Below are 14491 nucleotides of genomic sequence, written 5' to 3' on the forward strand. Positions count from 1 at the left end.
GAGTGAGTTGTTCCCTCAGCCTCTCCCCTTTAAGTTAACTAAATGGACATTCATTAAACAGCAAAGGACTCCCTGCACACCACAACAGGACTTCTGAAAGATCCATGCAGCTATACATCTGAAGTTGGGTGGACTGGATCCCTGGGAGGCAGCAGAATTAAGCAAGCACATCCCTCCCCGTCCCAGGCGGCAGCAAGCCAGTTTGAAGATCCTCACACAGCAGCTGCACGTGACTGTAGGAGGCGGGGACAGCCCAGCCTGCACGAACACTTTCAGAGTTGCAGCCCAGCCCGTAGGAGCAACCAATGTGCCACAGCGGCCCTGCCTATGGGAACGCTCTACACTGAGTGGTGCCAGCTAAGCTGTTGTGTGGGCACCCCTCCCCACTAACAGACCGCTGTTGAGAAGACGCCCCACCAGCCCAGAAGGCACCCCTGCTTGCAGAGCACAGCAGCCCATAGGATCTGCCAAGTGGCAGCTCAGCCCCCATGTAGGCAACCCTCCTGCCTAGCAAGCAGCAGCTCAGCCGGTCCCCTGCCAAGCACAGAGGCCCTGACGATGGTGCCAAACCTGCCCACCCAGTGCAGAGGCCCTGCCCATGTCAGTGCAACCTGCAGAGGGGTTGTGGCCAGCCTGGGTGAACACAGAGTAGACCTACCCGCAACAACTTCCAGCAGACGGGGTGGGATCAGAAAACACAGCTCCTGCCCCTGCCAAGCAGTGGCAGGTGGAATCTGCAACCTGATTCTACCACAAATGCACCAGCAAAGGATCAGTTCATCAAACACCATAAAGAACTACATTAACACCTCACAGTAGAAGGAAAATGACAAATTTCCTGAAACCAATCCTGAACTCACAGAAATCTACAATCTAACAGAGAATTCAAAACAGTTATCATAAAGAAACTCAACAAGAAAACTCAGACAGTTCAATGAGCTCAGGAATAAAATCAATAAGTGGAAGAAACACTTCACCAAGAGATTAAAACTCTAAAAAAAAAAACCGAACAGAAATTCTGGATATGAAAAATACAATTAATGAGATAAAAAATAATCTAGAGTCCATAAAAAATAGAGCTGATGTTATGGAGGACAAAATTAGTGATTTAGAGGATAGAAATATAGAAACACTTCAGGTGGAGGAGAGAGAACTAAGATTTTTAAAAGAACGAAGAAATTCTTCAAGAAATATCCAACAATTAGGAAAAGCAACATAAGGATTATAGGTATTACACAAGAAGAAGGGAGGGAGAAACAAGCCGAGAGCTTATTCAAAGAAATAACTGAGAATTTCCCAAACCTGGGGAAGAAACTGGATTTACAAGTACACGAAGTCAACAGAACTTCTAATTACACCAATGCAGAAAGACCCTTCTCCAAGGCATATTCTATTAAAACTGGCAAAAGTTAACAACAAAGAAAAAATACTAAGGGCAGCAAAGCAGAAGAAAATAACCTACAAAGGTTATTTGTATCTTTCTCAGCAGATTTCTCAACAGAAACCTTATAGGCTAGGAGAGAATGCAATGATATATTGAAAATATTGAAAGAGAAAAACTTTCCACCAATACTCTCTATCCAGCAAAACTATCCTTCAGATATGATGGAGATACAAAAGTTTTCCCAGACATACAAAAGCTGAGGGAGTTCATCGCCACTCAACTTCCCTTACAAGAAATGATCAAGGAAATCTTCATACCTGAAACAAAAAGGCAAACGTCTACAAAACCTTCAGCAAGGAGATAAACAGAAAATTACAGCTCTATATGAGAACAGGCCAGTAAACAATTGTAAAAGATAAAAGGAAAGAAAGCATCAAAAATAACTATAAACCCTTCAATTTAGTCATAAACCCACAACACAAAACAGATTAATTTTGTGACAACAAAAACTCAGAAAGGGAAAAGGAAAGGAGAGGAAACTGCTTAACTGGAGATAAGACACTATTAAAAAATGGACTGTCTCATCTATGAGATCTTTTATACAAACCCCATGGGAACCACTAAACAAAAAATCAGAGCAGAGACACAAATCATAAATAAAAACTGAGAAAACCATCACAGAAAACCACCAAACTGAAACGGCAGTCAGAAATACAAGGGAAAAGAAACAATGGGAATTATAGACCAACCAGAAAACAAGAGACAAAGGGCAGTACCAAGCCCTCATATATAATAATTACTCTATAAAGCACCCAATTAACAGACCTAAAGGGAGAAATTAGCAACACAATAATAGTAGGGGACCTCAACACCCCACTTACATTAATGGACAGATCATCCAGACAGAAAGTCAGCAAGGAAAACAGTGGATTTAAATGAAACATTTGATCAGATGGACTTAATAGATACATATGGAGCATTCCATCCCAAAACAGCAGAATACACATTCTTCTCAAGTGCACATGGAACATTGTCCAAGACAGACCATACGTTGGCAAACAAGGCAAACCTCAATAAATTTAAAGAGATTGAAATCATATCAAAGATCCTTTCCAACCACAATGTTATAAAACTAGAAATCAACTACAAAAAAATGCTGGGCAAGTCACAAATAGGTGGAGACTAAACAACATGCTACTGAACAACCACTGGATCAAGAAATCAAAGGAAAAATCAAAAAATACGTGGAGACTAACGAAAATGAAAATACAACATACCAACTCCTGTGGGATGCAGCAAAAGCAGTTATAAGAGGGAAATTCATAACAATACGTGCCCACCTCAACAAACAAGAAAAATATCAAATATTAAACTATACCTAACAGAACTAGAAAAAGAAGAACAAAGCCCAAAGTCAGCAGAAGGAGGCAAATAATAAAAATCAGAGCAGAAATAAAGACTAAAACAATAATAGAAAGGATCAACGAAACTAAGAGCTGTTTTTTTGAGGAAAAAAACAAAACTGACAAATTGTTAGTCAGACTCACTAAGAGAAAAAGAGAGGGGCCAGGCGGGTGGCATAGTGGTTAAGTTTGGGCACTCCGCCTTGGCAGACTGGGATTCATAGGTTTGGATCCTGGGCACAGACCCACACACCACTCATTAAAACATGCTGTGGTGGCATCCCACATATAAAATAGAGGAATACTGGCACAGATGTTAGCTCAGTGACAATCTTTCTCAAGCAAAAAGAGAAAGACTGGCAACAGATGTTAGCTCAGGGCCAATCCGCCTCGCACACAAAAAAGAGAGAAGGCTCAAATAAAATTAGAAATGAAAGAGGAGAAATTACAAAGGATACCACAGGAATACAAAGAATTATAAGAGAATGCTATGAAAAACTACATGCCCACAAATTGGACAACCTAGAAGAAATGGACAAATTCTTAGACTCACACAACCTCACAAAACCGAATCAAGAATAGAGAACCTGAATAGACCAATCATAAGTAAAGAGATCAAAACAGTAAACAAAAACCTCCCAAAAAACAAAAGTGCAGGACCAGATGGCTTCTCTGGAGAATTCCACCAAACAGTCAAAGGTCTAATAGCTATCCTTCTCAAACTATTCCAAAAAAACCACAGAAGACAGAACACTTCCTAACTCATTCTACCAGGCCAATATCACCCTGATCCCAAAGCTAGACAAGGACAACACAAAGAAGAGAAATCACAGGCCAATGATGCTGATGAACACAGATGCAAAAATCATCAACAAAATATTGGCAAATCGAATAGAGCAATACAGTAAAAGGATCATACACCATAATCAACTGGGATTTATACCAGGGATGCAGGGATGGTTCAACACCCACAAATCAAGCAATGTGATAAACCACATTAACAAAATGAGTAATAAAAATCATATGATCAGCTCAATAGATGCAGAGAAAGCATCTGACAAGATCCAACATCCTTTTATGATTAAAAAAAAAAACTCTCAATAAAATGGGTATAGAAGGAAAGTACCTCAACATAATAAAGGCCATATATGACAAACCCTCAGCCAACATCATATGTAACAGTGAAAAACTGAAAGCCATCCCTCTGAGAGCAGGAACAAGACAAGGGTGCCCACTCTCACCATTCCTATTCAACATAGTACTGGAGGTTTTGGCCACAGCCATTAAGCAAGAAAAAGAAATAAAAGGTATCCAAATTGGAAAGGAAGAAGTAAAACTCTGGCTGTTTGTGGATGACATGATTCTATATACAGAAAACCCTAAAGAATCCACCAGAAAGCTATTAGAGATAATCAACAACTACAGCAAAGTGGCAGGGTACAAAATCAACTACAAAACTCAGTTGCACTTCTATACACTAACAATGAACTAGCAGAAAGAAAAGTTAATACAATCCCATTTACAATCACAACAAAAATAATAAACTATCTAGGAATAAGTTTAACCAAGGAGGTGAAACCTACACACTGAAAACTAAAAAACATTGTTGGAAGAAATCAAAGACATACAGAAATGGAAAGACATTGCATGCACATGGATTGGAAGAATAAACATAGTTAAAATGTCCATATTACCTAAAGTAATCTACAGATTCAATGCAATCCCAATCAGAATTCCAATGACATTCTTCATGGAAACAGAACAAAGAATCCTAAAATTTATATGGAACAACAAAAGACCTTGAATAGCCAAAGCAATCCTGAGAAAAAAGAACAAAGCTGGAGGCATCACAGTCCCGGACTTCAAAATATACTACAAAGCTATAGTAATCAAAACGGCATGGTACTGGCACAAAAACAAACACACAGATCAATGGAACAGAATTGAAAGCCCAGAAATAAAACCACACCTCTACAGATAGGTAATCTTTGACAAAGGAACCAAGGACATATAATGGAGAAAGGAAAGTCTCTTCAATAAATGTTGTTGGGAAAACTGGACGGCCACATGCAAAGGAATGAAAATAGACCATTATTTTACACCATACACAAAAATTAACTCAAAATGTATTAAAGACTTCAATATAATACCTGAAACCATAAAACTCCTAGAAGAAAATATAGGCAGTACACTCTTTGACAGCAGTCTTAGCAGCATCTTTCTGAATACCATGTCTACTCAGGCAAGGCAAACAAGGAAAAATACACAAATAGGACTACATCAGACAAAGTCTGCAAGGCAAAGAAATCATGAACAAAAGGAAAAGACAACCCACCAAAATGGGAGAAAATATTTACAAATTGTATATCCAACAAGGGGTTAATTTCCAAAATATATAAAGAACTCACACAACTCAATAACAAAAAGACAAACAACCCATCAAAAAATGGGCAGAGGATATGAACAGACATTTTCCCAAAAAGATACAGATGGCCAACAGGCACATGAAAAGATGTTCAACATCGCTAATTATTAGGGAAATGCAAATCAAAACCACAATGAGATATCACCTCACACATGTCAGAATGGCTATAATTAACAAGACGAGAAATAATTAAATGTTGGAGAGGATGAGGAGAAAAGGGGAAACCCTCATACACTGCTGATGGGAATGCAACCTGGTGCAGCCACTATGGAAAACAGTATGGAGATTTCTCAAAAAATTAAAAATAGAAATACCATACAACCCAGCTATGCCACTACTGGGTATTTATCCAAAGAACATGAAATCAACAATGCAAGAAGATCTATGCACTCCCATGTTCTTTGCAGCAGTATTCACAATAGCCAAGACGTGGAATCAACCCAAGCACCCGACTGATAAATGGATAGAGAAAATGTGGCATATATACACAAATGGAATACTACTCAGCCATTAAAAAGGCAAAATTGTCCCATTTGCAACAACATGGATGAACCTTGAGGATATTATGTTAAGTGAAACAAGCCAGACAGAGAAAGACAACCCCCAAATGATTTCACTTACATGTGGAACACAAACACAAACATGGATAAAGAGAACAGATTAGTGGTTACCAGAGGGTAAGAGGGTGGAGAGCAGTGTGGGCGAAAGAGGTAAAGGGGCCTATCTGTATGGTGACGGATAAAAACTAGACTGTTGGTGGTGAGCACAATGCAGTCTATACAGAAACTGATATATAAGAATGTACATCTGAAATTACAATATTATAAACCAGTATGACCTCAATAAAATAATTTTTCAAAAAAACCACATATATACACTATAGGAAAACATCATTATAACGCAATCTACATGTACTACCACAGAATAAAAGGCAGATACAATTTGAATCTTTCATCTAAGAGCATCTATCACTCGAAACACTGGAAGACCTCATTAATATTCCATTTCATTGGTAAGAGATTCTTGGGTATATTTCCAGTTGAATGCTATACTAAAAACAATGTCCATTTAACAAATAAACTAAATTTAGCCCATATGAAAAAGTTCTCATTCTGATTGAAATATCTCTAATATCTATAATGGTGTAAATTTATATTTACTCACCTGAAGGACCACTGGAAGACACTGCACTTGTAAGAAGGTGAGTGTGACAACAAATCTGCCGCAATCTAAGCAGAAGACCCAGGACATCTGCATAGTGTGCAAGGACAGTCCCTTCATTAAAATACCTAAAGATAAAAATGTTAGTATTATGAGGGCCTCTAGACAATAACACTTCCTATTCTAAAACAGTGGAATAAAAACAGCACTGTTCTCCTCGTCTCTGGAAATCACTTCAAAACAAGAACGGAAAACAGAACAGCAAACTCTATCTTTAATGAAACCAGAAGAGATTTGTAACGATAAAGCAAAATATACGAGAAACTGCTGCCACCTGCAGTAAAAGTCAGATAGGAAGATACTGAGAGATATGACCACAGATTTCAAACAGATCTGCTAGAGCACAATGATTCAAAATAGATGGCATGTCCTGAGGGAAAAATCAAAATCTCTCATGTGCAAAAACCAGGTGTATAGCTGGTGGTTTGAATTTCCCTGGACGAGTTTTACACCAGGAAGGAAGGAAGGCAAGCTGAATAAGGAAACACACGGACCTACTATGTTTTCAGAAGACTATGGGCACAACATTCTACACTGTAAGGAATCCTAAAGTTTCTGATCTCTGTTATATGAGCACAAGTAAAACCTGAAAGAACTCACCTGTAACCCTGAGTCACAACTAAATAGGGATATTTCCTGTTAGTCTGGGACACAGCTATGATCCCTCCTCCTTCTCATGATTCTCTTGCAAATAGCTAGTCCAGAAAAAACTCAAGGCATTCAAAAAATAATAACCAGGAAAGAACAAGGGAGGAAACAAATGGCAGCGAAAGAAAAATGTTGTCATACAGCAAATAAAAATTATGACCAAGGATACTGCCATGATTTAACACCACTAAATAAAACAATCCCTACTAAAAAAAAAACACAATAGCTTAAAGTAGAGACAAAGAGCTTTGAAAAGGTATGGCAGAACAATGCAGAGATGAAAGATGAGCTCAACAGCATGAAAGAGAAAAGTAAACCATCAGAGAAATGAAAGCCACATTGAAACCAGTATAAAAGAGACAAGCCACTGATCAAAACACAGGAAAGAATGTGGGAAACAGGATAGAGAAAAGCAAAATTAAACAGAAAGATGTAAAGGATTAGAATAAAATGATACCCATGGAAAACAAAAACATATACAAGGAGAGAAATAAAATACTGGAACAGAAAACAGTATTTAAAGAAAACTTTCCAGGAAAGGCGGGCAGAAAGTGCCTAGAGTTCACAGATTTAAATGTTACCACATGTTCCAGAAAAAAATCAACAGAGAGAGGTCCTGGTCAAACTGCTGGACTTTAACAAAAAATTTAAATAAAATCAGAGTTTTCCACAGAAGCATTCAATATAAACTATAGTAGAACAATGAGTACAGGTTCTGAAGGAAGAAGAGGTGATTCAAAAATTATAAACTAAGGCAAAAATCTGACAGCTAAGTATTAAGGCGATAGAAGAAATATAGCCTAACGGTGAAGAGCACAGACTCTAGAGCGAGACTGTCTGAGTCCAAAACCTGGCTCTGTCAATTAACTATAAAATCTTGGGCAGGTTTCTTAACCTGTGTCTTGAGTTTCCCTCAGCTGTAGCAGTGGCACAGTAATAATACATACCTCACAGAGGACTGTTGTGTTAAAAAAGTTAGTATATGCAAAGCATTTAGAATAGTGCCTGGACTATGGTAAGTGATCCATAGACAGACAGACAAATAGATATCTGCTGTTATTATTAGTAATAGTATTACGTCAATAAATACTTCTAAATATTCAAGAATGCAAGGAATAGGCACTGTAATACAAAGGTTAAATTTACAAGCTCTAGAACCAAACTGTCTGAGTTTAAAAACCAGCTGTCATTCATTAGCTGTGTGACATACATAGCACAAGTTCCCTAACTGCTCTGTGCCTCAGATTCTTCATCTGTAAAATGTGGGATAATCAGTGTACTGACTTAATATCATTGTTGTGAATTAATACGTAACACACAAAAAGCACTTCGATGAATGCATAATACCTAGCAAGTGCTCAACCTACTAAAAAGAATACTTTTAAAACAACATATTTCTTCTCTGAGAAGTTTCACAATAAAATTATTCTTTTTCAACCTTTTCAAATAGAACAACCTTTACCAACAGTCTAATTATTCCCCGGCACAGTCACTTCTTAACACTGACAATCAGCAGTTCAGGTTAAGAAATCTCTTTTGAGTGCTAGATATTGGAGTAGAGCCCTCCTCCCAGCCCACCAGCCGCCCCTGTCTTCTTTGTTAGACCTCCTCACTAACTTCACTCCCTCTCTCCATGATCTCATCCAGTCTCGTGGCTTTAATGACTACTTACACACAGATGACTCAAATTTATATATCAAACCAAGAACAGTCCCATGAACTCTAATTGCACATCCAACTAAATATGCAACATCTCCACTTAGAAATCTCACACATCGCACAATGTGCCCAAAACTGAGTTCCTGATATTGCCTGAAAGAACTGTGCTCTTCCCATAGCCGTATTTCTGCAAATGGTAAATTCCATCCTTCTAGTAACTCATGTGAAAAACCCTGGAGTTATCTTTGACTCTTCTCTCTCGCATTCCATACAATACCAATACGCAAGTTCTGTTGGCTCTACCTTCAAAACATAACAGAATCCAGCCATTTCTCACCTCCTTCATCACTACTACCACACCATCTCTTACTTTGATTATTGCCACTGTTCTCCTTATTTATGCCCTTACTCCTACAATCTAAACCTGAACACAGCAGCCAGTGATCCTTTTAAAATATAAATAAGATTATGTCACTCTCTTGGCTCAAAATCCTTCAAAGGTTTCCAATCTCATAAAAAGTAAAAACCAAAGTCCTCGAAATATGCCACAATGCCTTACAAAATCATCATCCCCTCCTACTCCAATATTTCTGACATCACTATTTCTCATCTTGCTCATCTTATCCAGCCATACTTGCCTCTGTGCTGCTCTTCAAGCTTACCAGGTATGCTCCCAACTCACTGCCTTTACACTTGCTCTTCTCTGCCTCAAATACCCCTCAACCCCTATCTCCTTTAGATCTTTTCCCACATATCACCTTCTCAGTGAGGTCTTCCCTAAATACCCTACTAAAACAGCTTCAGCACTCTCTATCCCCTTTTCCTGCTTTGCTTTTTTCCCATAAAATTTAAATTTTTTTTTTTGGTCTATTTCCTCCCATTGAAATATAAACTCAAGGGCAGAGACTTTTGTCCATTTTACTCTACTGTATCCCAATGTGTATAACAGTGCCTGGCACACAGGCACTTAATAAAGTTTGGTTGAAAGAATATGAACTTTCAATCACCCCTGCAAGATTCTGACTCTGAAATCTCTTGCTTAGAACAAACTTTCTCATTCTAATTCCTATTTACCCTGCTTTGTACTTCACTAAAGTTCTTATGTCTTGAAGCTTCCCCTATTTTCTCAGTCCTGTTCTGCCTTCATCTGTCTCCCACTCCTTCTGGTTCCTATGGGCATTCACATCAACTATGCTCTTGCTTGGACTAGAATTTCTCACCTTCTACCAATCCCCAATCTTTTTAATCTACTTCATCAGCTCGAATTCCCAGATTTCCACGTGTTGTCGGAAAGTCATATTGATTTAACTTCTGCCTATATCCAATACCACATGAAGGCTCTCTACCACTCTTAAAAACCTGACCTTTCTACGATGGCTACAAATCCAGTCTACCCTGGTCAACTTCCCACCACCTTGCTCACCTTAGACACCTTCATCTCATATTCACGGATTGTACTTTTGACATTATTTACCCCCACACTAGGCATCACTTTTTTCCACCAATTTGCTTTATTCTTTTGTATCTGTACCCTCTTCCATGTTCTCATCCTCTCAAGGCAGCTCCCCAAATAAAACCATCAAAAAGTTGATCTAGCAAGCAACTATCAATCCTACCTACCAGTCTCACTTTTTTCTTCCTTTCAAAGACAAACTTCGTGAAAAATGGTCTCCCCGGGGCTGCTGCTACTTTGCAAGCCCCCTACCTCCTACAATCTGGCTACATACCTCATTATTCTGATGAAACCATTCTGAGAGTTTGCACCAGTAACCTCTGAATCACCAAATTAAAGAGAATTTTCTAAGTCTGTACTATGTAACACTACTGACCATTCCCTCTTTCTTGATTATGCCATCTTTCCTGGGATTCTGTAACGATTTTCTCTACTTTCTTCATAATTCTTCCCTTGATAGAATCTCCTACAGTGGCTTCTCTTTAATTTCCTATTTCTTAAATATGGACATTACCCAAAGTTCTGGTTCTTAATAGGATTATGGTCTTTCCATATATATATACTTCTTTCAATTTTTTATCTACTCCCATGACAGAGAGCCAGAAATAGAAGCAAGAAAGGTCTTCTGACTAGCAATTCAGAACTTGCCATTTCATGTAAACTTTTAATTCTTTCCTAACTTAAGGAAAGACTGACGGGCTGGCTTATTATTTCATTCACTTCAACTATTAATTTCTAAAAAGTAGTTTAAATAACTAAAGAAGCAAACTATCTTTCAGTATACTTTAGACTTCATTGCTAACATATCTAAAAAATGCTATTCAATTAAATGGGAAAAAAATTATTTTCTAAAATGGTTTTCTCCATACCTTCCAATAGTAGCTCTGCCTTCATTTTTCACAGACTGATAAATCTTCCTCTCTTCATCTGAAAGTGTAATGTGCTGAATAAACACTTTACGTTCTGGTAACTCCAAAACAGGTTTTCCTTTAATTTTGCTTGTCTTTGTTCTTCTAAGTGTAATATTTTTAATTAGGGACTGTAAACGCCTAGTCAAAATAAAACAAATAATTACATAACTTTTTATTTCCATATAAGTTGATTCAACAAGAAGAAAAAACTATTTTAATGTATTACTGTTTTAGAATGTTAGTAAAGTTTTTTTAAAAAAAATCCTGTATTTGGCATTTTATCCAATCTGATCATTACAGACAAATTCTACAAACAGAAAATTATACCAACAAATGCATTCAAATTTGCCCTCAATTCAATATCTGTCATAATTTAATCTTCTTTTATCCTGTCCTTGTTTTTCTTAAGCTCTTCTCCCCATTTTTATTTCAATCACTAATCTTTTTACCTCTCAACTCTGTCTACTACATCACCCAATATTCAACACTCAAATTCTTAATAAGCACCTATTAAGTACAAGGCATTATACTAAACATCATAAAAATATAAATCCGAGTAAGATCTTACCTTCAAAAAGTTTTTTTCAGCAACATGAAAATCAAAGTACATAAATAATTTTTATTAAGTAACAAGTGCCAAAAAAAAAAAAAAAAACCCTGTGATGTGACAATTCAGAAGAGGGAGAAATGCCTTTTAGGTTCTATAACCTTTACACTCCCTCCTCAATATCAGAAAAAAAAGAGGCATATCAATTCTTTAAGAAAACGTTTTTCCCAACACTGAAACAGAAACAGTTTCTTAAATTAGAATTTAAATAGTTGGTTCTGAGGAATCTAAGTAGATAGTTCTGCAAATTAGGTTAGTGGCTTCTGAACATTTTTCACTATCACTCACAGTGAGACACACATTTTACTCCAACCAGCAAACGCTTACACGAACACATACAAATATAACAGAAACAGACGTTTCACAAAACAATACTTACTATGTGCTATGCAGTCTGCTATTTTCTTAAGTCTTCCACTCTATTTCATTTTCTTTAATGAACAGCTATAATGCTAGCTGCCATCTTTATAATGATTTCACAACCCGCTAATGGATCCCAAACCCTCTATTTGAAACGCACTGCTCTAGGCAAAAAACTGAAACCACATTAGCCTAGTACGTTGCAAAATGGCTGTCACAAGTTGAATTTTATTTATTTGTCTCCACCAGAAACAACTTTCTCATTATAAAAAGTTCCTGTTGATGCTACTGTACATCATATCATTCAATTACCACTATATAAAGCTATACAAAAGTTATAAAAACTTAGTGCATACTGGATCCTCAGAGCATATAGTTTTTCCTGTCACTGCTTATTAATCTATTAATGGCAGTTTCAGGGATAAAAGCAACACACACAAATCATAAAGCTCTGCCTTTCCTGTCAGTTTAACTAAAATAAGGGGAAGAGAGGGTTTATGTTTTAGTGGTAGTTAGAAATCTGTCTCTCCAAACAAGACTCACTAGGTTCTGAGAGTCAAAGATATTAAGCTGTAAACACTTTTTTGAGACAAAAGTCAACAATCAAGTTAAAATAGTAATGAAAGTGGCAACTGGTTCAAGCTGCTAAGTTATTTGTAACTAATATTAATCAGTTATCATGAAATTACTTACCTAAGTCCTCCTTCATCTCCCATTGTTACAGGACGCTGTATTGTTCTATGCCACCATTCTCTATCAAGAAATGGTTTAAGTTTTAAAAAGGAAAGAAGAGACCACAAGTCCTTTAAAGAATTCTGGATGGGAGTACCTAAAAATAACAGGAAACTATTAAGACTCTGTAACCAGAGTACCCAATCACAATACCCATCTGGCCCAATCAGAGGAGACAAGTGAAAATGGGTGCTCTGTACTAGGCAGACCTACTATCAAGCTGTGATGATAATCCCTTGTTAAACATATAGACAATCTCAAAATATAGCTTTGCTCTAATTTTTAGCTCTCATTTGCCATACTAATAAAGAGACCACAGTAAATTCAACTTTCCCCTTATCAAGAACATTTGCTTATTTGATTTTTAAAAAAGCAACACTAGCAAGAAGGAAAAAACTAATCTGAGTTTATATTCTCTTCCCCATCTTCTGGTAAAGGTGTCACGAGTAGCTAACAGGCTCTAAGATGGGAAGTAGATCTATGAAATCAAGATTTTTCCATAAACTAACTATAGTTTAAATGTTGCTATATCATGGGCAATTATGAAGAAGAAAATATTTTATTAAATGATTTCTCTGATTAATTTTGGGACAGACTTTCTATCCACTCGAAGTTTACAAAGTTACTTCATTAACTTATTTAATGATTTCTATTTGGGAATTAATTTTCTAAAAAGCATAACAACTATCATTACCTGTCAATACCCATCTCCTTTCTGCTTCTAAATCAAGCACAGCTTTTGTCTGCTGAGCATTTGGATTTCGTATGGCATGTCCTTCATCCAGGATCACTCTTAGCCACCTTATGCTATGTAATGGACTATCACCTTTAGTCTGAAATAAATGTTTCACATGAATTAAAAACACAGGAAAGTAAAATAGTGCTTTATGTAACTTGATAAATAATACAAGTCATTATTATTCTTTAACATCAACACTTACTACGTGATAGGTACTGCTTTAAGTACTACATACATTAAATCACTGAACGTTCACAAGCTCATAAAAGTATTATTATTACACCTTCTTTTACAGATAAGAAAATCAAAGCAACAAGGTCTGAAATACGTTGCTCAAAATACCACAGCTAGGAAGTGGGAGAAGAGCTAGCACTCAAACCTAGGTAGTATAGCTCTCTACTAAGATCTGGGTTCAATATACTGAGCTATTCTGCTGCAGATTAAAACAGAGTGATAATATAAAAATTGTCAGTTTTAAGAATTATTTGAATATAACAATTACTTTTACGTAAAAGCTAATGCTCTTACCAGAAGACTGAAATTTTTACAATATGGTATTTTGAAAAACACTGTAACTGAAATTATAGGCAAACAACAATTAGACTTCTAAATGAATTGGAAAACTCAGGAATTTGACCTAGAAAAAACCTTATTTTTAAGCTGAGATAATCATTAAGAAAATCATTGATAGAAAATAATCTGGAATATTAAGAAAACAATTCATTTACAAATTGCTAAATACATTTAGTTACAATTCAAATTTAAAATTTTAACTTCAAATGTTATAAAAGGAAAATATTCCTCAATTATTATGTAAAGAAAGTTCAACTGTTTTTGTCAAACGTTAAAAAACAATTTCCTATTTATTTCCTAAATATTAAGCATTTAGAAAGAAAAAAAGGAAGAGTATAAAGCCTGAATTTTAGAACACTTTAGAAACCTGAAGCAT

At 36.6% G+C, this 14491-nt stretch overlaps 1 protein-coding gene across 12 annotated transcripts in view; it reads right to left on the bottom strand.

Annotated features, from left to right (window-relative positions):
- HLTF (helicase like transcription factor) overlaps positions 1–14491 on the bottom strand; it is a 68972-nt gene that overhangs the window by 10990 nt on the left and 43491 nt on the right. For all 12 annotated transcript variants that reach the window (XM_023621073.2, XM_070238283.1, XM_070238284.1 and 9 more), the window contains exons 16-19: positions 13498–13636; positions 12765–12900; positions 11063–11242; positions 6377–6501 (exon numbers count right to left, since the gene is read on the bottom strand). In XM_023621073.2, the coding sequence (XP_023476841.1) occupies positions 6377–6501; positions 11063–11242; positions 12765–12900; positions 13498–13636 (580 nt within the window). The remainder of the gene's footprint in view (positions 1–6376; positions 6502–11062; positions 11243–12764; positions 12901–13497; positions 13637–14491) is intronic.

This window comes from Equus caballus, chromosome 16 (assembly GCF_041296265.1).
Source record: "Equus caballus isolate H_3958 breed thoroughbred chromosome 16, TB-T2T, whole genome shotgun sequence".
NCBI lineage: Eukaryota > Metazoa > Chordata > Mammalia > Perissodactyla > Equidae > Equus > Equus caballus.